The sequence below is a fragment of the Prinia subflava genome, chromosome 35, assembly GCF_021018805.1.
Source record: "Prinia subflava isolate CZ2003 ecotype Zambia chromosome 35, Cam_Psub_1.2, whole genome shotgun sequence".
NCBI classification, from domain to species: domain Eukaryota; kingdom Metazoa; phylum Chordata; class Aves; order Passeriformes; family Cisticolidae; genus Prinia; species Prinia subflava.
In genome coordinates this window covers 458107-479880 of record NC_086281.1, presented here as the reverse complement: position 1 = coordinate 479880, position 21774 = coordinate 458107, and the positions used below count along the sequence as shown (strand labels likewise).

The 21774-nt window shown below is 68.7% G+C and overlaps 2 protein-coding genes and 1 non-coding gene across 3 annotated transcripts in view; all 3 read left to right on the top strand.

The window, feature by feature from the left end:
- The first annotated feature begins 146 nt into the window (after window positions 1–146).
- TRNAM-CAU (transfer RNA methionine (anticodon CAU)) lies at window positions 147–218 on the top strand. The gene has a single exon. It is a non-coding gene; the product is annotated as a tRNA-Met (tRNA).
- A 705-nt stretch (window positions 219–923) lies between these two features.
- NPR1 (natriuretic peptide receptor 1) lies at window positions 924–20375 on the top strand. The gene is given in 23 exon segments (XM_063421121.1): window positions 924–1777; window positions 3917–4116; window positions 4804–4917; window positions 5707–5842; window positions 6273–6364; window positions 6760–6895; window positions 6967–7051; window positions 7361–7481; window positions 8077–8151; window positions 8268–8345; window positions 8449–8553; window positions 9188–9259; window positions 10427–10586; window positions 11166–11321; window positions 12976–13144; window positions 14027–14130; window positions 14133–14172; window positions 15034–15226; window positions 16333–16507; window positions 18817–18857; window positions 18859–18916; window positions 19498–19589; window positions 20148–20375. Coding segments are annotated over 23 exon segments (3264 nt in total). The 5' UTR covers window positions 924–978; the 3' UTR covers window positions 20211–20375.
- Window positions 20376–21321: 946 nt separating this feature from the next.
- The window catches only part of INTS3 (integrator complex subunit 3), a 35466-nt gene continuing 35013 nt past the window's right edge, over window positions 21322–21774 (top strand). The window contains 1 exon segment of the mRNA XM_063421112.1: window positions 21322–21559. Within this exon segment, the coding sequence (XP_063277182.1) occupies window positions 21455–21559 (105 nt within the window). The 5' untranslated portion in view covers window positions 21322–21454.

The following is a 21774-nucleotide window of genomic DNA, read 5'->3' as shown; positions in this document are numbered from 1 at the left end:
ATCCATTGGTGGAGCTGCGCATCAATCAGAGCGAAAAGCGGCCAATGGCAGCGCACGCCGTGCGGCCGCTGGAGGGGGCGGGGTGTCCATGAATGGAGCGCGCGCTGCCGCGGTTGTAAAGGCTGCGGGCGGCGGGCGCGTGCAGCAGCAGAGTGGCGCAGCGGGAGCGTGCTGGGCCCATAACCCAGAGGTCGATGGATCGAAACCATCCTCTGCTAGCGGCGATCCTTTTTCACCACGCGAGGTTCTTTTTGCTCATTAACTTTTTTATTTGTTACATTGATTTCTTAATGCTCCGTGATGCTTTTCTAGGCTTGGCTCACGCGGCGAGTGGGCAGCAGCGTGGGGTTGCCGGAGGTGTCACGGGGGTCACCCCACCCGCGCCCACCCGCGTCCCCGAGCGCCGCGCGCGGCCCCGGGAGCGGCGGGTACACCGCGGCCGGACCCTTCCGTGCTTCCCCGTGTGTTTATGTCCCCATCCACGCGTGTCCCCAAGCTCTGCCCGTGTCCCCACCCGCGCGTGTCCCCCCGAGCGCTGCCAGTGTCCCCAGCGGCCGCGCGACCCCCGAGTGACATCCCCGGGATCACCCCCGCTGCCGTGGGGCTGCCGAGACCCCTCCGTGGGGCAGAACCTCCCACCGAGGTGAGGGCCCAGAGGTTCCCGAGCCCCCCGGGCCCCCCGGGATTGAGCGAAGGCTCCGTGGGGACAGCGCGGGGTCCGAGCCCTGGGATGTCCCCGCACCCTGAGGAGCTTCTCAGCCCCCCAAGCCAGCGGCAGCACCCGGGGGGTGGCGGCGGCCAGGACCCCACTCGCGGAGGGCACACACAGCCCCCCACCCATCGCCCCCCGCCCCAAACCCCGTCCCGCCTCCCCACGGGTGGCACCGTCCCCACCCCCCCGCGGGCGGCCCCGTCCGCCGCCCTTCCCGGCCGGAATGCGGCGGGGGCAGCGGGCAGGAAGGAGTTAACTCGGTGTGGATGATCACGGCCCTTTGTGTCACCAGTGGGGGCGGCGAGCGAGGGCTCAGCCCCGCCGCGGGGGTGGGACACGCCACTCTCCGTCCGTGGGCGATGCCGGCGGTGCTGGCCCCGCTGCTGGCCCCGCTGCTGGCCCCGCTGCTGGCCCTGCTCCCGGCCGCCGGGACAGCCCCGGCCCCGCTCACCCTCGCCGTGGTTCTGCCCCGCCACAACCTCACGTACCCGTGGGCTTGGCCGCGCGTGGGTCCCGCCGTTCGCTTGGCCGCCGCCGCCGTTAATTCCCGGCCGGATCTGCTGCCCGGTTTCACCGTGCGCTGGGTGTTCGGCAGCAGCGAGGATCGCCACGGGCTGTGCTCGGACATGGCCGCGCCGCTGGTGGCCGTGGACCTGCGGCTCGCCCACCAGCCCGCCGCCTTCCTGGGCCCCGGCTGCGAGTACTCGGCGGCGCCGGTGGCCCGGTTCTGTAGCCACTGGCAGCTGCCGCTGGTCACCGCCGGCGCCGCCGCTCACGCCTTCGACGACAAGAGCGAGCAGTACCGCTCCACCACCCGCGCCGGCCCCAGCCACCGCAAACTGGGAGAACTGGGAGTGCAGCTGCACCGGCGCTTTAACTGGACGCGGCGGGCGCTGGTGGTGTACTGGGACGAGCGGGTGGGCGACCGGCCGCACTATTTCGCCGCCGAGGGTCTGTACGTGCAGCTGCCCACCCTGCGCAACCTCACGGTCAGGGAAGTGGTGGTGTTCGGGGACGGCGGAGATTTCTCCTTCATCATCCAGGAGATCAAGGCGAAGGGGCGCAGTGAGTGCGGGGGGACGGGGGCAGCGGGAGGGGGACGGGGGGCACCGGGAGGGGGACGGGGGGCACCGGGAGGGGGACGGGGAGGGGGACGGGGCGGTGCACGGCCCCACCCTGGGGTGCTCAGCCCCACTCGGGAGGGCACAGCCCCACCCGGGGGTGCTCAGCCCCACCCGGGGGTGCTCAGCCCCACCCTGGGGGTGCTCAGCCCCACCCGGGAGGGCACAGCCCCACTCGGGGGTACCCAGCCCCACCCGGGGGTGCTCAGCCCCACTGGGGAGGGCTCAGCCCCACTCGGGGGTGCTCAGCCCCACTCGGGGGTGCTCAGCCCCACTGGGGAGGGCTCAGCCCCACCGGGGGTGCTCAGCCCCACTCGGGGGTGCTCAGCCCCACTCGGGGGTGCTCAGCCTCACTCGGGGGTGCCCAGCCCCACACGGGAGGCCTCAGCCCCACGCCGGTGCCCACGGGAGTGCCAGGCTCGGCACGCCTGGGCACGGGTGCCCATGGCCATACATGGCTGTGCGGGACTTTCCGGGGTTCCTGGGTGTGCCCAGCCGTGCCCGGCCTCACACGGGGGTTTCGTGGGTGTTCATGGCTGTACACAGCTGTACACGGCTGTTCATGGCTGTTCATGGCTGGTCACAGGTGTCACAGCCGTGCACATCTGTGTGCGGCTGTTCATGGCTGTTCACGGTTATTCATGACTGTTCACGGCTGTTCATGGTTATTCATGGCTGTACATGGCTGTACATGGCTGTACATGGCTGTTCATGGTTATTCATGGCTGTGCATGGTTGTTCATGGCTGTACACAGCTGTACATGGCTGCACATGTCTGTACATTGTTATTCACGGCTGTTCACGGCTGTACACGGCTGTTCACGGCAGCACACGCCTGTCACATCCATACACGCGTGTCCCACGCACCCCCCCGCTGCCCCTGCCCCACCCTGACCCTCGGGATCCCCCAGGCCCATCCCCACCCCGTGTCCCACGGGGGTCTCAGGGCGCTGTCACCTGTCCCGGTGTCCCCCCGGGATGGCTCTGTCCGGTTCCGCGGGTGACACCGGGGAGCACCGGGAGCCCCGGGGCGGGCGGGGGGCGCTCCCCCGCGGGCGGGGGTGAATTTTGGGGCCCCGGGGGTGGCGGAGGGGCCGCGGCGGGGCCCGGGGCAGCCCCGGGGTCACGGTGTCGCCGGGAATCCATCAGGGCCGCGGGGAGGAGGAAGCGGAGTCGGGAAAACAGGAAAAGCTCGGCCCGGAGCCCGGGGCAGCGCCGGGCAGGGCACGGGGGGGGCCGGCAGAGGGGTCGGGACCCCCGGCCCGGGGGCACCGCCGGCCGCGCCCGTGGCACGCAACGGCCGGGGGGGCCCGGGGAGCGGGGCTGGGGTCTCTGGGGGTCTCTGGGGGTCTCTGGGGATGCGGGGCTGGGGTCTCTGGGCTGTCTCGGGGTGCGGGGCTGGGGTCTCCAAGGGGGTTGGGGGTCTCGGGTCGGTGTCACACGATAACCGGGGAGCCCCGGGGTGCGGGGCTGGGGTCTCTGGGGGTCTCCCGGGGTCTCCAGGGATCTCCAGGGCACTCCCGGGGCGCGGGGCTGGGGTCTCCAAGGGGGTTGGGGGTCTCAGGCCCGGGTCACACAATACCCAGGGGGCCCCGGGGCGCGGGGCTGGGGTCTCCGGGCTGTCTCAGGGCTCGGGGCGGGGGTCCCTGGCCCCCGGGGGTCCCGGCTCCACGGGCCGTGTCCCCGTGTCCCCGTGTCGTGTACCTGTCCCCCTGTCCCCACAGTCGTGTCCCCGTGTCCCCGCAGTCGTGTCCCCATGTCCCCTGTCCCCGCAGTCGTGTTCCCACAGTCGTGTCCCTTGTCCCCGCAGTCCCGTACCTGTCCCCTGTCCCCGCAGTCGTGTACCTGTCCCCGTGTCCCCGTGTCTCGTAGGTGTCCTCGTGTCCCCGCAGTCGTGTCCCCGTGTCCCCACAGTCGTGTCCCCAATGTCCCCAATGTCCCTTGTCTCCTCAGTCGTGTCCCCTGTCCCCTCAGTCATGTCCCTGTGTCACAGACGTCTCCCCTGTCCCCTCAGTCGTGTCCCCAATGTCCCCAATGTCCCTTGTCCCCTCAGTCGTGTCCCCAATGTCCCTTGTCCCCTCAGTCGTGTACCTGTGCTGCGCCCCGGACACGCTGCGGGCGCTGCTGCTGCGGGCGGAGCTCGAGGGGCTCACGGGGGGCGACTTCGCCTTCTTCTACATCGACCCGCTGGGGGCCAGCCTGCAGGGCCAGCACTCGCCACAGCCCCGCCGGCCCTGGCGCCGCGGGGACGCGCACGACGCGCGCGCCCGCCGCGCCTTCCAGGTGAGGGCGGGGCCGCGGGCAGGTGGGGCACGGGCGGTGCCAGGGGGGCAGGAACAGCCCCAGGTGGGCAGGGGGGCAGCCACAGGTGGGGCACAGACGGTGCCAGGTGGGCAGGGGGCACACCCGGGTGGGCTGGGGGCACACCCAGGTGGGCTGGGGGCACACCCAGGTGGGCAGGTGGGGCACGGACGGTGCCAGGGGGGCAGGAGCAGCCCCAGGTGGGCAGGGGGGCAGCCACAGGTGGGGCCCAGATGGTGCCGGGTGCCAGGGGGGCACACCCAGGGGGGGCACGGACGGTGCCAGGTGGGCAGGGGGGCAGCCCCAGGTGTGTCTGTGCACACCCAGGTGTGTCAGTCCTGCCCAGGTGTGTCTGTGCACACCCAGGTGTGTCAGTCCAGCCCAGGTGTGTCTGTGCATCCCCAGGTGTGTCTGTGCACACCCAGGTGTGTCTGTGCACACCCAGGTGTGTCAGTCCAGCCCAGGTGTGTCTGTGCACACCCAGGTGTGTCTGTGCACACCCAGGTGTGTCTGTGCAGCCCAGGTGTGTCTGTGCACACCCAGGTGTGTCTGTGCACACCCAGGTGTGTCAGTCCAGCCCAGGTGTGTCTGTGCACACCCAGGTGTGTCTGTGCATCCCCAGGTGTGTCTGTGCAGCCCAGGTGTGTCAGTGCAGCCCCTGTCCCCCAGGCTGTCACCATCATCACCTACAAGGAGCCCGAGAACGCCGAGTACCGGCGCTTCCTGCAGCGCCTCAAGGAGGAGGCGCGGGAACATTTCAACTTCTCCATGGAGGACGGGCTGGTGGGACACGGAGAGGGGACAGCGGGGACAGCGGGGACACCGGGGGGCTGGGGGGACACGGAGAGGGGACACCGGGGGACAGCGGGGGACACGGAGAGGGGACAGCGGGGACACCGGACTGGGGGGACACCGGGCTGGTGGGACACGGAGAGGGGACACCGGGGGACAGCGGGGGACACGGAGAGGGGACAGCGGGGACACCGGACTGGGGGGACACCGGGCTGGTGGGACACGGAGAGGGGACACCGGGGGACACCGGGGACACGGGGCTGGGGGGACACCGGGCTGGGGGGGACACGGAGAGGGGACACCGGGGGACACCGGGGACACCGGGCTGGTGGGACACGGAGAGGGGACACCGGGGACACCGGGGACACCGGGCTGGGGGGAACAGCGGGGAGACCGGGCTGGTGGGACACGGAGAGGGGACACCGGGCTGGGGGGGACACCGAGCTGGTGGGACACGGAGAGGGGACACCAGGGGACACCGGGGGGCTGCGGGGACACCGGGCTGTGGGGGGATACAGGGCTGGGGGGACACCGGGGGGCTGGAGGGGACACCGGGCTGGGGGAACACGGAACGGGGACACCTGGCTGGGGGGGACAGCGGTGAGCTGGAGACAACAGAGACACGGGATGGAGCTGGGGACAACGGGGACAAGGGGATACGGGAACACAGGACACAGCCGGAGCTGCCAGGGGACACGGGACGGCTCCGGGGGACAGGGACCCCCCCCAGCTGTGTCCTGTCCCCGCGCTGTCCCCGCGCTGTCCCCGCGCTGTCCCCAGATGAATTTCATCGCCGCCGCCTTCCACGACGGGGTCCTGCTCTACGCCCACGCCCTCAACGAGACCCTGGAGCGCGGCGGCTCCGTGGGCGACACCGCGGCCATCACCCGGCAGATGTGGAACCGCACCTTCTACGGTGACAGCCGGGCCCGTGCTGTCCCCAGCCCGCCCTGTCCCCATCCTGTCCCTGTCCCCATCTCCGCCCTGTCCCATCCCCGTCCTGTCCGTGTCCCCATCCCAGTCCCCATCCTGTCCCCGTTCCCGTCCTTTCCGTGTCCCTATCTCCCCCTTGTCCCGTCCCCGTCCTTTCCGTGTCCCCAACCTGTCCCCGTCCTGTCCCTGTCCCCGTCCCCGTCCTTTCCGTGTCCCCAACCTGTCCCCATCCCCGTCCCCATCCTTTCCATGTCCCCGTTCCCGTCCTTTCCGTGTCCCCAGCCCCGTCCCCGTCCCAGCCCGGTGTCCCCAGTCCCAGCCCCGCCCCCCAGCCCCCTCCCAGGTTGATATTTTGGGACCGGAGCCCCCCTCGGGGCCCCCCCAGCCCCTCACGGCCCCCCCTGTCCCCCCAGGTGTCACCGGCTTCCTCAGGATCGACGAGCAGGGGGACCGCGAGAGCGACTTCTCCCTGTGGGACATGGACCCCGAGCGGGGGGACTTCCAGGTGAGCCCCGGGGGGACTTCCAGGTGAGCCCCGGGACTTCCAGGTGAGCCCCGGGGGGACTTCCAGGTGAGCCCGGGGGGACTTCCAGGTGAGCCCCGGGGGGACTTCCAGGTGAGCCCCGGGGGGACTTCCAGGTGAGCCCCGGGACTTCCAGGTGAGCCCCGGGGGGGTCCGGGGGAGTCCGGGGGGGTCCAGGGGGGTCCGGGGCTCACCTGGTGCCAGGGGGGCAGGAGCAGCCCCAGGTGGGGCACGGATGGTGCCAGGGGGGGCAGGGGGACAGCCCCAGGTGGGCAGTGGGCACGCCCAGGTGGGGCACGGACTGAGCCGGGCCCGGGGGGCTCCGGGGGGGTCCCGGGGCTTCCCCCCACCCATTCCTTGTCGCCCCCACCCCAAAGATCGTGGCCAACTACAACGGCACCACCAAGAAGATCGAGATGGTGCCGGGCCGAGAGATCCACTGGCCGGGGAACGCGGTCCCGCCCGATGTCCCCCCCTGCGGCTTCGAGGGCAGCGACCCCCAGTGCCGCAAAGGTGAGGGGGGGGATCCCCGGGACCCCCGCCCACCCCCCCCGGGCCCTGAGCGTCCCCTCGTGTCCCCGCAGCCTCGCTGTCCACGCTGGAGGTGCTGTCGCTCGTGGTCAGCCTGATCCTCACAGCCATCACCGCCACCTCCTTCTTCATCTACAGGTGCGGGGACCCCCGAGTGGGCCAGGGACCCCCGGGTGGGGCGGGGGACGCGGGCCGGGGACCCCCGGGTGGGGCAGGGACCCTCGGGCGGGGCGGGGGGCGCGGGCCGGGGCGGGGAACCCCGGGTGGGGCGGGGACCCCCGGGCGGGGCGGGGGGCGCGGGCCGGGGACCCCCGGGGGAAGCGGAGGGCGCGGGCCGGGGACCCCAGGGTGGGACAGGGACCCCCGGGTGGGGCGGGGGACGCGGGCCGGGGACCCCCGGGCGGGGCGGGGGCCGGGCCGGGGTCTCACCGCCCCCGCCGGGCGCAGGAAGCTGCAGCTGGAGAAGGAGCTGGCGGCGGAGCTGTGGCGGGTGCGCTGGGAGGACGTGCAGATGAGCAGCCTGGAGAAACACCTGAGGAGCGCGGGCAGCAAACTCACCCTGTCCCTGGTGGGCACCGCGGGGGGATCGGGGGGACCGAGGGCACCGGGGGCGACCGAGGGGAGAGGGGCTGGGGCGACCGGGGGGACCCGGGGGGATCAGGGGAAGAGGGGCTGGGGGGGACCGGGGGGATCGGGGGGGACAGGGGGGACCGAGGGGACCCGGGGGATCGGGGGGACCGGGGGGACCGGGGAGGACCAGGGGGAGACCCGGGGGACCGGGGGGATCGGGGGGGACAGGGGGGACCGAGGGGACCCGGGGGATCGGGGGGACTGGGGGGACCGAGGGGAGAGGGACCGGGGGGGACCGGGGGGGACCCGGGGGGACCCGGGGGAAGAGGGGAGAGGGGCTGCGGTCACCCCAGGGCTCCTCTTGGGGACCGGAGCCCGGGGTCACGGCCCGGCCCCGCTCAAGGACCGGGGATGTCACCCCTCAGCCCCTCTCGGGGGCGCGGGGCGGGAGGTTTGGGGTGCCCGGGCTCCCCCCAGCCCCTCTCGGTGGCCGGGGCGGGAGGTTTGGGGTGCCCGGGCTCCCCCCAGCCCCTCTCGGGGGTTCGGGAAGGGAGGTTTGGGGTGCCCGGGCTCACCCCACACCCCTGGCGCAGAGGGGCTCCAACTACGGCTCCCTGATGACCACGGAGGGGCAGTTCCAGGTGTACGCCAAGACCGCCTACTACAAGGTACGGGGGCAGGGGGGAGCAGGGGGGACACCCACGGGCCGTGTCCCCACCCCCCGTGTCCCCAGTGTCCCCATCCCCGTGTCCCCAGTGTCCCCAGTGTCCCCCGTGTCCCCCAGGGTAACCTGGTGGCCGTCAAGCACGTGAACCGCAAGCGCATCGAGCTGACGCGCAAGGTCCTGTTCGAGCTCAAGCACGTACGTGGGGGACCCCGGGGTGTCCCCGGGCCGGGGGAGGGGACACGGGGGGGTCCCCACCCCCGGCGGGACCCCGGCCCACCCCCGCCCCCCGCCCCGGCAGATGCGGGACGTGCAGAACGAGCACCTGACGCGGTTCGTGGGCGCCTGCATCGACCCCCCCAACATCTGCATCCTGACCGAGTACTGCCCGCGGGGGAGCCTGCAGGTACGGCCGGGACCCCCGCCCGGGGCGCGGGACCCCCGCCCGGGGCTGCCCGGGGCGCGGGACCCCCGCCCGGGGCTGTGCGGGGAGCGGGACCCCCGCCCGGGGCTGTGCGGGGGGAGCGGGACCCCGGCCCGGGGCTGTGCGGGGGGAGCGGGACCCCGGCCCGGGGCTGCGCGGGGGGAGCGGGACCCCCGCCCGGGGCTGCACAAGGAGCGGGACCCCCGCCCGGGGCTGTGCGGGAGGAGCGGGACCCCCGCCCGGGGCTGTGCGGGAGGAGCGGGACCCCCGCCCGGGGCTGTGCGGGAGGAGCGGGACCCCCGCCCGGGGAGCGGGACCCCCGCCCGGGGCTGTGCGGGGAGCGGGACCCCCGCCCGGGGCTGCGCGGGGAGCGGGACCCCGGCCCGGGGCTGTACCAGGAGCGGGACCCCCGCCCGGGGCTGCGCGGGGAGCGGGACCCCCGCCCGGGGCTGCCCGGGGAGCGGGACCCCCGCCCGGGGCTGCCCGGGGAGCGGGACCCCCGCCCGGGGCTGTACAAGGAGCGGGACCCCCGCCCGGGGCTGTGCGGGAGGAGCGGGACCCCCGCCCGGGGCTGTGGGACCCCCGGCCGGGCCCCCCTCACCCCCGCGACCCCCAGGACATCCTGGAGAACGAGAGCATCACGCTGGACTGGATGTTCCGCTACTCCCTCACCCTCGACATCGTCAAGGTACGGGGGGAGTTCCTGGGGGGTCCCAACCGTGGGGAGGTCCTGATCCCACGGGGATCCCCCATTCCGTGGGGGTCCCTCATTCCATGGGATCCCCCATCCTACAGGAACCTCCCATCCCACGGGAACCCCCCATCCCACAGGGATTCACTGTCCTGTGGGGGTCCCCAATCCCACAGGGATTCCCCATTCCACAGGGATCCCCCATCCCCAATGGGGATCCCACCCCATGGGGGTCCCCAATGCCACAGGAACCCCCCACCCCACAGGGATCCCTCATTTCACAGGGATTCACTGTCCTGTGGGGGTCCTACATCCCAAAGGGATCCCCCACCCCACAGGGGTCCCCCATCCAACGGGGATCCCACCCTATGAGGGTCCCCCATCCCACAGGGATTCACTGTCCCATGGGGGTCCCACATCCCAAAGGTCTCCCCACCCCACAGGAACCCCCCATTCCACAGGGATCCCCCATCCCAAAGGTCTCCCCACCCCACAGCGATTCCCCCCATGGAGATCCCTCACCCCACAGGGATCCCTCATTCCACAGGGATCCCACCCCATGGGGATCCCCCATCTCAGAGGGGTCCCCCATCCCAAAGGTGTCCCCATCCCACAGGGATCCCATCCCACAGGAACCCCCCATCCCATGGGGATCCCCCACCCCACAGGGGTCCCCCATCCAACGGGGATCCCACCCTATGAGGGTCCCCCATCCCACAGGGATTCACTGTCCCGTGGGGGTCCCCAATCCCACAGGGATACCCCCCATCCCAAAGGTCTCCCCCACCCCACAGGGGTTCCCCACCCCATGGGGATCCCTCATTCCACGAGGATTCACTGCCCCACAGGGATCCCCCATCCCACAGAGATCTTCCATTCCACAGGGATCCCCCACCCCTCATGGATCCCCCACCCCACGGGGATCCCCCATCCCAGAGGGGTTCCCCATCCCACAGAGATCCTCCATTCCACAGGGATCCCCCACCCCGGGGGGATCCCTCATTTCATGGGGATCCCCCATCCCACAGGGATCCCCCCCATGATGGTCCCACCCCATGGGGTTCCCCACCCCACGAGGGTCCCCCACCCCACCTCTCTCCCCCACCCCACATCTCCCCGTGCCCCCCGTGCCCCCCGGCCGTGCCCGACCCCCCGTGCCCGCAGGGGATGCAGTTCCTGCACAGCGGCGCCATCGTCTCGCACGGGAACCTCAAATCCTCCAACTGCGTGGTGGATTCGCGCTTCGTGCTCAAAATCACCGACTACGGCCTGGGCAGCTTCAGGATCGCCCCCGACGGCGACGACAGCCACGCGCTCTTCGCCAGTGAGACCCCCAGTGTCCCCTGGGTGTCCCCTGGTGTCCCCTGAGTGTCCCCTGGGTGTCCCCTGAGTGTCCCCTGGTGTCCCCTGGGTGTCCCTGGGTGGGCCCCGACGGCGACGACAGCCACGCGCTGTTCGCCAGTGAGACCCCCAGTGTCCCCTGGGTGTCCCCTGAGTGTCCCTGGGTGTTCCTGAGTGTCCCTGAGTGTCCCCTGGGTGTCCCTGAGTGTCCCTGAGTGTCCCCTGAGTGTCCCTGGGTGGCTCCCGACGGCGATGACAGCCACGCGCTGTTCGCCAGTGAGACCCCCAGTGTCCCCTGGTGTCCCCTGAGTGTCCCCTGGGTGTTCCCTGGGTGTCCCTGGGTGTCCCCTGGGTGTCCCTGGGTGTCCCCTGAATGTCCCTGGGTGTTCCTGGGTGTCCCCAAATCCCCCCCTGAGTGTCCCTGAGTGTCCCTGAGTGTCCCTGGGTGTCCCCGAATCCCCCCCTGGGTGTTCCTGTGTGTCCCTGGGTGTCCCCTGGCTGTCCCCCGCTGTCCCCCCGTTGTCCCCGCTGTCCCCGGTCTCACCCGTCCCCGGTGCCGCAGAGAAGCTCTGGACGGCGCCGGAGCTGCTGCGGATGGAGGCGCCGCCGGCGCGGGGGACGCAGAAGGGCGACGTTTACAGCTTCGGCATCATCCTGCAGGAGATCGCGCTGCGCCGCGGCGCCTTCCACGTGGAGGGGCTGGAGCTCAGCCCCAAAGGTCTGGGGGACACCGGGGACACGGGGGGGACACGGGGGGGACACGGGGGGGGACACGGCGGGGACACGGGGGGGACATGGACCTCAGCCCCAAAGGTCTGTGGGGACACCGGGGACACCGGGGGGGAACACGGGGGGAGACACGGGGGGACACGGGGAGGAACACGTGGGGGGACACGGGGGGGAACACGGGGGGAGACACGGGGGGGGGACACGGGGGGACATGGACCTCAGCCCCAAAGGTCTGCGGGGACACCGGGGGGACACGGGGGGGGGACACCGGGGGGACACGGGGGGACACGGGGGGGACACGGGGGGGACATGGACCTCAGCCCCAAAGGTCTGCGGGGACACCGGGGACACCGGGGGGACACGGGGGGGGGACACGGGGGGACATGGACCTCAGCCCCAAAGGTCTGCGGGGGACACCGGGGACACCGGGGACACGGGCAGGACACGGGGGGGACACGGGGGGACACGGGGAGGACATGGCTGGGACACCAGGGGGATACGGTGGGGATACAGGGGGGACACGGTGGGGACACGGGGGGGACATGGACCTCAGCCCCAAAGGTCTGCGGGGACACCGGGGGGACACGGGGGGACACGGGGGGACACACGGGGGGGGACACGGGGGGACATGGACCTCAGCCCCAAAGGTCTGCGGGGACACCGGGGACACGGCGGGGACACGGGGGGACACCGGGGGGACACGGTGGGGACACGGTGGGGCTGGCCAGACCAGCTGGGGGGGTGCTGGATGGTGTGGACGGTGGTTGGAACCGTCGGTGGGGTCTGGGACGTGTTGGTGGGTGGCTGGACCTGGTGAGGGGTTCTTGGACTTTCTGATGGGTTCCTGGACCTGCTGAGGGGTTTCTGGACTGGCCATTGGGCTTTCGGAACCATTAATGGGTTCTTGGACCTCATGATGGGTTATCAGACTGGCTGTTGGGTTTTTGGACCCACTGATGAGTTCTTGGACCTGCTGATGACTTTGTGGACTGGCCATTGGCTTCCTGGACCTGCTGATGGGTTCTTGGACCTGCTGATGAGTTCCTGGACTGGCTGATGGGTTCCTCGACCCACTGACGGGTTCCTGGACCTGCTGACGGGTTCCTGGACCTGCTGACGGGTTCCTGGACTGGCCACTGGGTTCCTGGACTGGCCACTGGGTTCCTGGACCCACTGACGGGTTCCTGGACTGGCTGATGAGTTTCTGGACCCACTGACAGATTCTTGGATCCATTAATGGGTTCTTGGACCCGTTAATGAGTTCTTGGACCTGCTGATGACTTTGTGGACTGGCCACTGGGTTCCTGGACTGGCCACTGGGTTCCTGGACTGGCCACTGGATTTCTGGACTGGCCACTGGATTCCTGGACTGGCCACTGGGTTCCTGGACTGGCCACTGGGTTCCTGGACTGGCCACTGGATTCCTGGACTGGCCACTGGGTTCCTGGACTGGCCACTGGGTTCCTGGACTGGCCACTGGATTTCTGGACTGGCCACTGGGTTCCCGGACCCCCTGTCGGGTTCCCGGACCCCCTGTCGGGTTCCCGGACCCCCTGACGGGTTCCCGGACCCCCTGTCGGGTTCCCGGACCCCCTGTCCATCCCCCCGGGCGCTGCCCGCCCTGACGCGTCCCCGTCCCGCAGAGATCATCGAGCGGGTGAAGAGCGGCGAGCGGCCGAGCTTCCGGCCCTCGGCCAGCGTGGGCGGGCAGCTGGAGGAGCTGGGGCAGCTGATGCAGCTCTGCTGGGCCGAGGACGCCCTGGAGCGCCCCGACTTCAACCACATCAAGGTCCAGCTCCGCAAGTTCAACAGGTGCCGGGCCGGGGGTGACCCCCAAAAGGGGCCCTGGGTGAGGGGTGACATCCAGAGAGGGTCCCTGGGTGAGGGGGGGTCTCCAGAGAGGGTCCTGGGTGAGGGGTGACATCCAGAGAGGGTCCCTGGGTGAGGGGGGTCTCCAGGAAGGGTCCCTGGGTGAGGGGGGGTCTCCAGAGAGGGTCCCTGGGTGAGGGGTGACATCCAGAGAGGGTCCCTGGGTGAGGGGGGGTCTCCAGAGGGGGGTTCCTGTGTGGGCGGTGACCCTGAGGACGTGAGGGGTGACATCCAGAGAGGGTCCCTGGGTGAGGGGTGACATCCAGAGAGGGGCTTTGGGCGGCAGGTGACCCCCAAAAAGTGTCCCCAGGTAGGAGGTGACCCCAGAGAGGGTCCCCAGGTGAGCAGTGATGCTCAGGGAGGGTCCCCAGGTGGCAGGTGACACCCAAAAATCGTCCCTGGGCAGGAGGTGACCCCAGAGAGGTCCCCAGGTGGGAGGTGACCCCAAAAAGTGTCCCTGGGAGGGAGGTGACTTCCAGAAAGCATCCCCAGGTGAGCAGTGACCCTCAGGGAGGGTCCCCGGGCAGGAGGTGACCCTCAGAAAGCATCCCCAGGTGAGCAGTGATGCTCAGGGAGGGTCCGCAGGTGGAAGGTGATCCCCAAAAAGCATCCCCGGGTGGGAGGTGACCCTCAGGGAGGGTCCCCGGGCAGGAGGTGACCCCAAACAGGGTCCCCGGGCAGGAGGTGACCCCAGAAAGCATCCCCAGGTGGGAGGTGACCCCCAAAGAGCGTCCCCAGGCTGGAGGTGACCCCCAAAAAGCGTCCCCAGGTGAGAGGTGACCCTCAGGGAGGGTCCCCAGGCTGGAGGTGACCCCGCTCCCGCAGGGAGAACTCCACCAACATCCTGGACAACCTCCTGTCGCGCATGGAGCAATACGCCAACAACCTGGAGGAGCTGGTGGAGGAGCGCACCCAGGCGTACCTGGAGGAGAGCGCAAGGCGGAGGCGCTGCTCTACCAGATCCTGCCCCAGTGAGCGCCGGGCCGGGCCGGGCCGGGGGGCTCCCGGGGGGCTCCCGGGGGGCTGCACCCACGCTGACACCCCTTTTTCCTCCTTTTTTTCCCCTTTTCCCCTTTTTTTCTCCCCTTTCCCCCTTTTATCCCCCTCTCCCCCCCCCTCTTTTCCCCCCTTTCCCCCCTTTTTCCCCCTTTCTCCCCCCCTTTTCCCCCTTTTTCCCCATTTTATTCCCCCTCTTTTCCCCCCCTTTTTCTCCCCTTATTTCTCCCCTTTTTCCCCCCTTTTTCCCCTTTTCCCCCCCGTGTTCCCCCCGTGCCCCTCCCGTGTCCCCTCGTGTCCCCCCCGTTGTCCTCCCGTGTCCCCCCCGTGTTTCCCCCCGTGTCCCCTCCCGTGTCCCCGCCGTGTCCCTCCTGTGTCCCCCCATGTCCCTCCCATTGTCCCCCCGTGTCCCCCCGTGTCCTTCCCGTGTCCCCCATGTCCCCCCCGTGTCCCTCCCGTGTCCCTCCCGTGTCCCTCCCGTGTCCCCCGTGTCCCCCCGTGTCCCCCCCGTGTCCCCCCTGTGTCCTCCCGGTGTCCTCCCGTGTCACCGCCGTGTCCCTCCTGTGTCCCCCCATGTCCCTCCCATTGTCCCCCCGTGTCCCCCCGTGTCCCCCCGTAGGTCCCCCCCGCGTCCCCTCCGTGTCCCTCCTGTGTCCCCCCATGTCCCCCCTTGTCCCCCCTGTTGTCCCCCCTGTTGTCCCCCCTGTTGTCCCCCCTGTTGTCCCCCCCGTGTCTCCCCCGTATCCCCCCCGTGTCCCCGTGTCCCCGTGTCCCCCGTGTCCCCCTCATTGTCCCCCCCGTGTCCCCGTGTCCCCCCCGTGTCCCCGTGTCCCCAGCTCGGTGGCGGAGCAGCTCAAGCGGGGGGAGTCGGTGCAGGCCGAGGCGTTCGACAGTGTCACCATCTACTTCAGTGACATCGTGGGGTTCACGGCGCTGTCGGCGCAGAGCACCCCCATGCAGGTGGTGACGCTGCTCAACGACCTCTACACCTGCTTCGACGCCATCATCGACAACTTCGACGTCTACAAGGTCAGGGGGACGCGTGGGGGACGTTTGGGGACGTTTGGGACGTTTGGGGACAGGTGGGGACAGGCGGGGAGGTGCTGGGTGCTCTCGGGGTGTCCCTGCAGAACCCCAGAATCAGGGAATACCCAAAATCCAGAATGAGGGAATGACAGAATGAGGAAACATCTGAAATCCAGAATGAGGGGACCTCAGAATCAGGGAGCACCCAAAATCCAGAATCAGGGAATGAAAGAATCAGGGAATACCCAAAATCCAGAATCAGGGAATGAAAGAATCAGGGAGCACCCAAAATCCAGAATCAGGGAACCCCAGGATCACGGAATACCCAAAATCCAGGATCAGGAAACATCAGAACTCCAGAATCAGGGAACCCCAGGAATCCAGAATGAGGGAATGACAGAATCAGGGAACCCCAGGAATCCAGAATCAGGGAACACCAGGATCAGGGAATACCCAAAATCCAGAATGAGGGAATGACAGAATCAGGGAATACCCAAAATCCAGAATCAGGGAATACCCACAATCCAGGATCAGGAAACACCTGAAATCCCGAGGTTTTTCCCGTTTTTTGCTGGTTTTTTCCCGGTTTTTTTCCCCTTTTTTTCCCCATTTTTTCCCCCATTTTTTTCCCCGGTTTTTTTCCCGTTTTTTCTCTAATTTTTCCCCGTTTTTTCCCCGTTTTTTCCCCAGTTTTTTTCCCCAGTTTTTTTCCCCCGTTTTTTCCCGTTTTTTTCCCCGGGTTTTTTCCCCGTTTTTTCCCCATTTTTTCCCCATTTTTTCCCCATTTTTTTCCCCGTTTTTTCCCCATTTTTTCGCATTTTTTCCCCATTTTTTCCCCGTTTTTTTCCCCATTTTTTTTTCCCCGTTTTTTCCCCATTTTTTTCTCCCATTTTTCTCCGGTTTTTTCCCAGTTTTTTTTCCCCATTTTTTCCCCGTTTTTTCCCCAGTTTTTCCCCAGTTTTTCCCCGTTTTTTCCCGTTTTTTCCCCGTTTTTTCCCCGTTTTTTCCCCGTTTTTTCCCCCTTTTTTTCCGTTTTTTCCCCATTTTTTCCCCATTTTCCCCCCCGTTTTTTCCCATTTTTTTCCCGTTTTCTCCCCGTTTTCCCGCAGGTGGAGACCATCGGGGACGCCTACATGGTGGTGTCGGGGCTGCCGGTGCGGAACGGGCGGCGCCACGCGCGGGAGGTGGCGCGGATGGCGCTGGCGCTGCTCGAGGCCGTGCGCTCGTTCCGCATCCGGCACCGGCCCCGGCAGCAGCTGGAGCTGCGCATCGGCCTCCACACCGGTGCGGATACTGGGGTTACTGGGAGTCACTGGGAGTCACTGGGAGTCACTGGGAGTCACTGGGAGTCACTGGGAGTTACTGGGAGTCACTGGGAATTACTGGGAATGGGAATGGAATGGGGACGGGCGCTCGTTCCACATCCGGCACCGGCCCCGGCAGCAGCTGGAGCTGCGCATCGGCCTCCACACCGGTGGGGAGTCACTGGAGTTACTGGGAGTGACTGGGAGTTACTGGGAGTCACTGGAGTGACTGGGAGTCACTGGGAACGGGAATGGGAATGGGGACAGGCATCGGCCTCCACACCGGTGCGGATACTGGGGTTACTGGGAGTCACTGGGAGTGACTGGGAGTGACTGGAGTGACTGGAGTGACTGGGAATGGGAATGGGAACGGGAATGCGCATCGGCCTCCACACCGGTGCGGATACTGGGAGTTACTGGGAGTCACTGGGAGTCACTGGGAGTCACTGGGAGTTACTGGGAATGGGAATGGGGACAGGCATCGGCCTCCACACCGGTGGGGATACTGGGAGTTACTGGGAGTGACTGGGAGTTACTGGGAATGGAATGGGAACGGGAATGGGCATCGGCCTCCACACCGGTGCGGATACTGGGAGTTACTGGGAGTTACTGGGAGTTACTGGGAATTACTGGGAATGGGAATGGGAATGGGAATGGGAATGGGGACAGGCATCGGCCTCCACACCGGTGCGGATACTGGAGTTACTGGGAGTCACTGGGAGTTACTGGGAGTCACTGGGAATTACTGGGAATTACTGGGAATGGGGACGGGCCGCTCGTTCCGCATCCGGCACCGGCCCCGGCAGCAGCTGGAGCTGCGCATCGGCCTCCACACGGTGGGGATTACTGGGATTTACTGGGAGTTACTGGGAATGGGAATGGGAATGGGGACAGGCATCGGCCTCCACACCGGTGCGGATACTGGGAGTGACTGGGAGTGACTGGGAGTGACTGGGGTTTACTGGGAACGGGAATGGGAATGGAATGGGCATCGGCCTCCACACCGGTGCGGATACTGGAGTTACTGGAGTTACTGGGAATGGGAATGGGAATGGGAATGGGACAGGCATCGGCCTCCACACCGGTGGGGATACTGGAGTTACTGGGAGTCACTGGGAGTTACTGGGAATGGGAATGGGAATGGGAATGGGAATGGGCATCGGCCTCCACACCGGTGGGGATACTGGAGTTACTGGGAGTTACTGGGAGTTACTGGGAATGGGAATGGGAACGGGAATGGGCATCGGCCTCCACACCGGTGGGGATACTGGGAGTGACTGGGAGTCACTGGGAGTTACTGGGAGTTACTGGAGTTACTGGGGGTTACTGGGAGTGACTGGGAATGGGAATGGGGACAGGCATCGGCCTCCACACCGGTGCAGATACTGGAGTTACTGGGGGTTACTGGGGGTTACTGGGAGTCACTGGGAGTTACTGGGGAATTACTGGGAATTACTGGGAACGGGAATGGGAATGGGACAGGCATCGGCCTCCACACCGGTGCGGTTACTGGGAGTCACTGGGAGTCACTGGGAGTCACTGGGAGTCACTGGGAGTTACTGGGAGTCACTGGGAGTCACTGGGAGTCACTGGGAGTCACTGGGAATTACTGGGAATGGGAATGGGCATCGGCCTCCACACCGGTGCGGATACTGGAGTTACTGGAGTCACTGGGAGTGACTGGGAGTGACTGGGAGTCACTGGGAGTCACTGGGAATTACTGGAATGGGAATGGGCATCGGCCTCCACACCGGTGCGGATACTGGAGTTACTGGGAGTTACTGGGAATGGGAATGGGAACGGGAATGGGCATCGGCCTCCACACCAGTGCGGATACTGGGAGTCAGTGGGAGTTACTGGGAGTTACTGGGAGTTACTGGGAGTTACTGGGAATGGGAATGGGAATGGGAATGGGAATGGGAATGGGAATGGGAATGGGAATGGGGATGGGAATGGCATCAGCCTCCACACCAGTGGGGATTACTGGGAGTTACTGGGAGTCACTGGGAATGGGAATGGGAGTGGGAATGGGAATGGGAATGGGGACGGAGATGAGACAGAGACAGGGACAAGAACAGGGACAGGGACAGGGGCACAGCCAGAGGGGACGGGGGCCGGGCACTCCCTGGGCGCCTGGGAGGGGACAGGGGTGACACAGGGTGACTCAGGGTGGCACAGACGGGCACAGGGGTGACTCGGGGTGGCACAGGGGTGTCACAGATGGGCACAGGGTGGCACAGAGGTGGCACAGGTGACACGGGTGGCACAGGGTGACCCCGGTGTCCCCAGGCCCGGTGTGCGCGGGCGTGGTGGGGCTGAAGATGCCGCGGGTACTGCCTGTTCGGGGACACCGTGAACACGGCCTCGCGCATGGAGTCCAACGGAGAGCGTGAGCGGGGACCGGGGGGACCGGGGGGACCGGGGGGGACCGGGGGGACCGGGGGGGACCGGGGGGATCGGGGGAGACCGGGGGGATCAGGGGGACCGGGGGGATCGGGGGAGACCGGGGGCATCAGGGGGCACCCAGGGGGGCTCTGGGGGGATCGGGGGGCACCCAGGGAGCACCCGGGGGGATTGGGGGGCTCGGGGGGCACCAGGGGGGGCTCGGGGGGCACCCAGGGGGGCTCGGAGGGCACCCGGGGGGCTCAGGGGCACCCAGGGGGGGCACCGGGAGGCACGGGGGGGAACGGGGGGTACCCGGGGGGGCTCGGGGGGACCGGGGGGATCGGGGGGAATGGGGGGGGGCACTGGGGGGGACCCAGGGGGGCTCGGAGGGGCTCGGGGGGCACCCGGGGGGGCTCGGGGACACCCCGGGGGGCTTGGGGGGGATCAGAGGGCAGCCACGGGGATCAGGGGGCACCCAGGAGGGATCAGGGGGCACCCGAGGGGGATCGGGAGGCACCCAGGGGGGATTGGGGGTGACCCCAGGGGCACCGCGGGGTGCTGAGGGTCCCACCCCCCCCCCCCCAGCCCTGAAGATTCACATCTCAGAGGTCACCAAGGCCGTGCTGGAGGAATTCGGGGGCTTCGAGCTGGAGCTGCGGGGAGACGTCGAGATGAAGGTGAGTCCTGAGACCCCCGAAATGTTCCGAGCCCCCCAAAATGCCCCGAGCCCCCCGAAATGTCCTGATACCCCCAAACTGCCCCAACCCTCCTCAAACTGCCCCAAGCCCCCCAAACTGCCCCGAGCCCCCCAAAACTGCCCAGAGACCCCCAAACCCCCCCAGACTGCCTCGAGCCCCCCAAAATGCTCTGAGCCCCCCAAAATGCTCTGAGCCCCCTAAAATACTCTGAGCCCCCCCGAAATGCCCCGAGCCCTCCCAAACTGCTCCAACCCCTCCAAACTGCCCCGAGCCCCCCCAAAACTGCCCCAATACCCCCCAAAACTGCCCCGAATCCCCCAAACTGCCCCAATACCCTCCTAAAACTGCTCTGAGCCCCCCAAAACTGCCCCGAGCCCCCCCAAACTGCCCCGAATCCCCCAAACTGCCCCAACCCCTCCTAAAACTGCTCTGAGCCCCCCAAACTGCCCCGAGCCCCCCCAAACTGCCCCAATAGGGACCCCCCCCCCCCCAGCCCGGTGGGTGAAGCCCCCCCGGTACCCCCCGGTACCCCCGCAGGGCAAGGGGAAGCTCCGCACGTACTGGCTGCTGGGGGAGCGGGGGGGCAGCACCCGGGGGTGACACCCCCGGCACCCCGAAACCAGCCATGACCACCGAGACCCCCCCCGGCACCCCGAAACCACCCACGACCACCGAGACCCCCCCCCCGGCACCCCGAAACCAGCCACGACCACCGAGACCCCCCGGCCGGGGGCTGGGGGCACCCCCGGATCGCTGCGACCCCCGAACCGGCGCCGGGGTCACCGGGGGGGGGGACACGGGAGGGGTCCGGGGGGGCACGGGAGGGGTCCCGAGGGTCCGGGGGGGGTCCGGGGGGGGTCCGGGGGGGTCCCCCAGACCCCGGGGGGGTCACAAGAGCTGTAATTTTTGTAATAAAGATGCTGCGGGCGCACTCGGGGGTCTCCGGTATTGGGGGGGGGGTCCTCGAGGGGCTCGGGGGGTTCGGGGGTCCCCGGGGGGGTCCCAAAGGTCCCGGGGGGTTCCAGGTTCCCGGAGGGGTCCCGAGGAGCCCGGGGGGTTCAGGGGTTCGGGGGTCCCGGAGGTTCCCGGGATGTTCGGGGGTCCCGAGGGGTCTCGGGGGTCCCGGGGTTTCCAAGGGGTCTAGGGGGATTCCCGGGGGGTTCCCGGGGGGCTCGGGGATCCCGGGGGGTTCGGGGGTCCCAGGGGATCCCGGGGGATTCCCTGGGGATTCCCGGGGGGCTCGGGGTTTCCAGGGGATCCCGGTGGGTTCGGGAGTCCCCGGGGGAGTTCAGAGTTCCCGGGGGGGTCCCGGGGGGGTCCCGGGGGATTCCCGGGATTTCCCCCGCACGCGCGGGTGGGCGGAGCCTCCCCTCGCTCAGGCTCCGCCCCCTCCTCCCCATTGGCCAAGCCCCTCCCTGTGTCCCGCCCTCTCTGCCCCGCCCCTCGAGCTGTCACTCAAGGCTATCCCGCCACTCCCATTGGTCATCGGGAGAGGGAGGGGCGGGATCTTCCTCCCGCGCGGCGCTTCCGTTTCCGGCCGAGCGCTTCCATCGCTCTCCGGTAACTTCCGGCCGCCGCCGCCTCCCCCCGGCCCGCAGCCAGCGGGACCGGCCGGGCCCGGGAGCGGCACCGAGCCCCGTCCGCGCCCCTCCCGGCACCGGGAAACCCCGCCCGGCACCGGCAAACCCCGCCCGGCACCGGGACACCGGCACCGGGACACCGGCACCGGCACACCGGGACACCGCCCCCGATCCCGGCGGGCAGGGCTGGGAGGGGCCGCCCGGGCCCCCGCACGGGGGGGTCTCCGGTCCGAGCCCCCGGGGAGGAGCCCCCCCGGCCGGGCCATGGAGCTCGGTAAGGGCAAGGCGGGCCCCGGTACCGGGCCCGGTACCGGCACCGGGAGGCTGCTGCAGGCCTCGCTGCTGGACTGCAAGGACGAGCTGGAGGAGGTGAGAGCGGCGGGGGGCTCCGGAGCGCTCCCGCTCCCCGGTGTTCCCGGGATTCCCGGGATTATCCCCGGAATTCCCGGAATTATTAATGGAATTATTCCCGGAGTTATTCCCGGATTTATTCCCGGGATATTCCCGGGGCCGGAGCAGCCCCTGCCGTGCCGGGGAGATCCAGCCTTGCCCCGATTTCCCCCCTGACTTTTCCCCGATTTTTC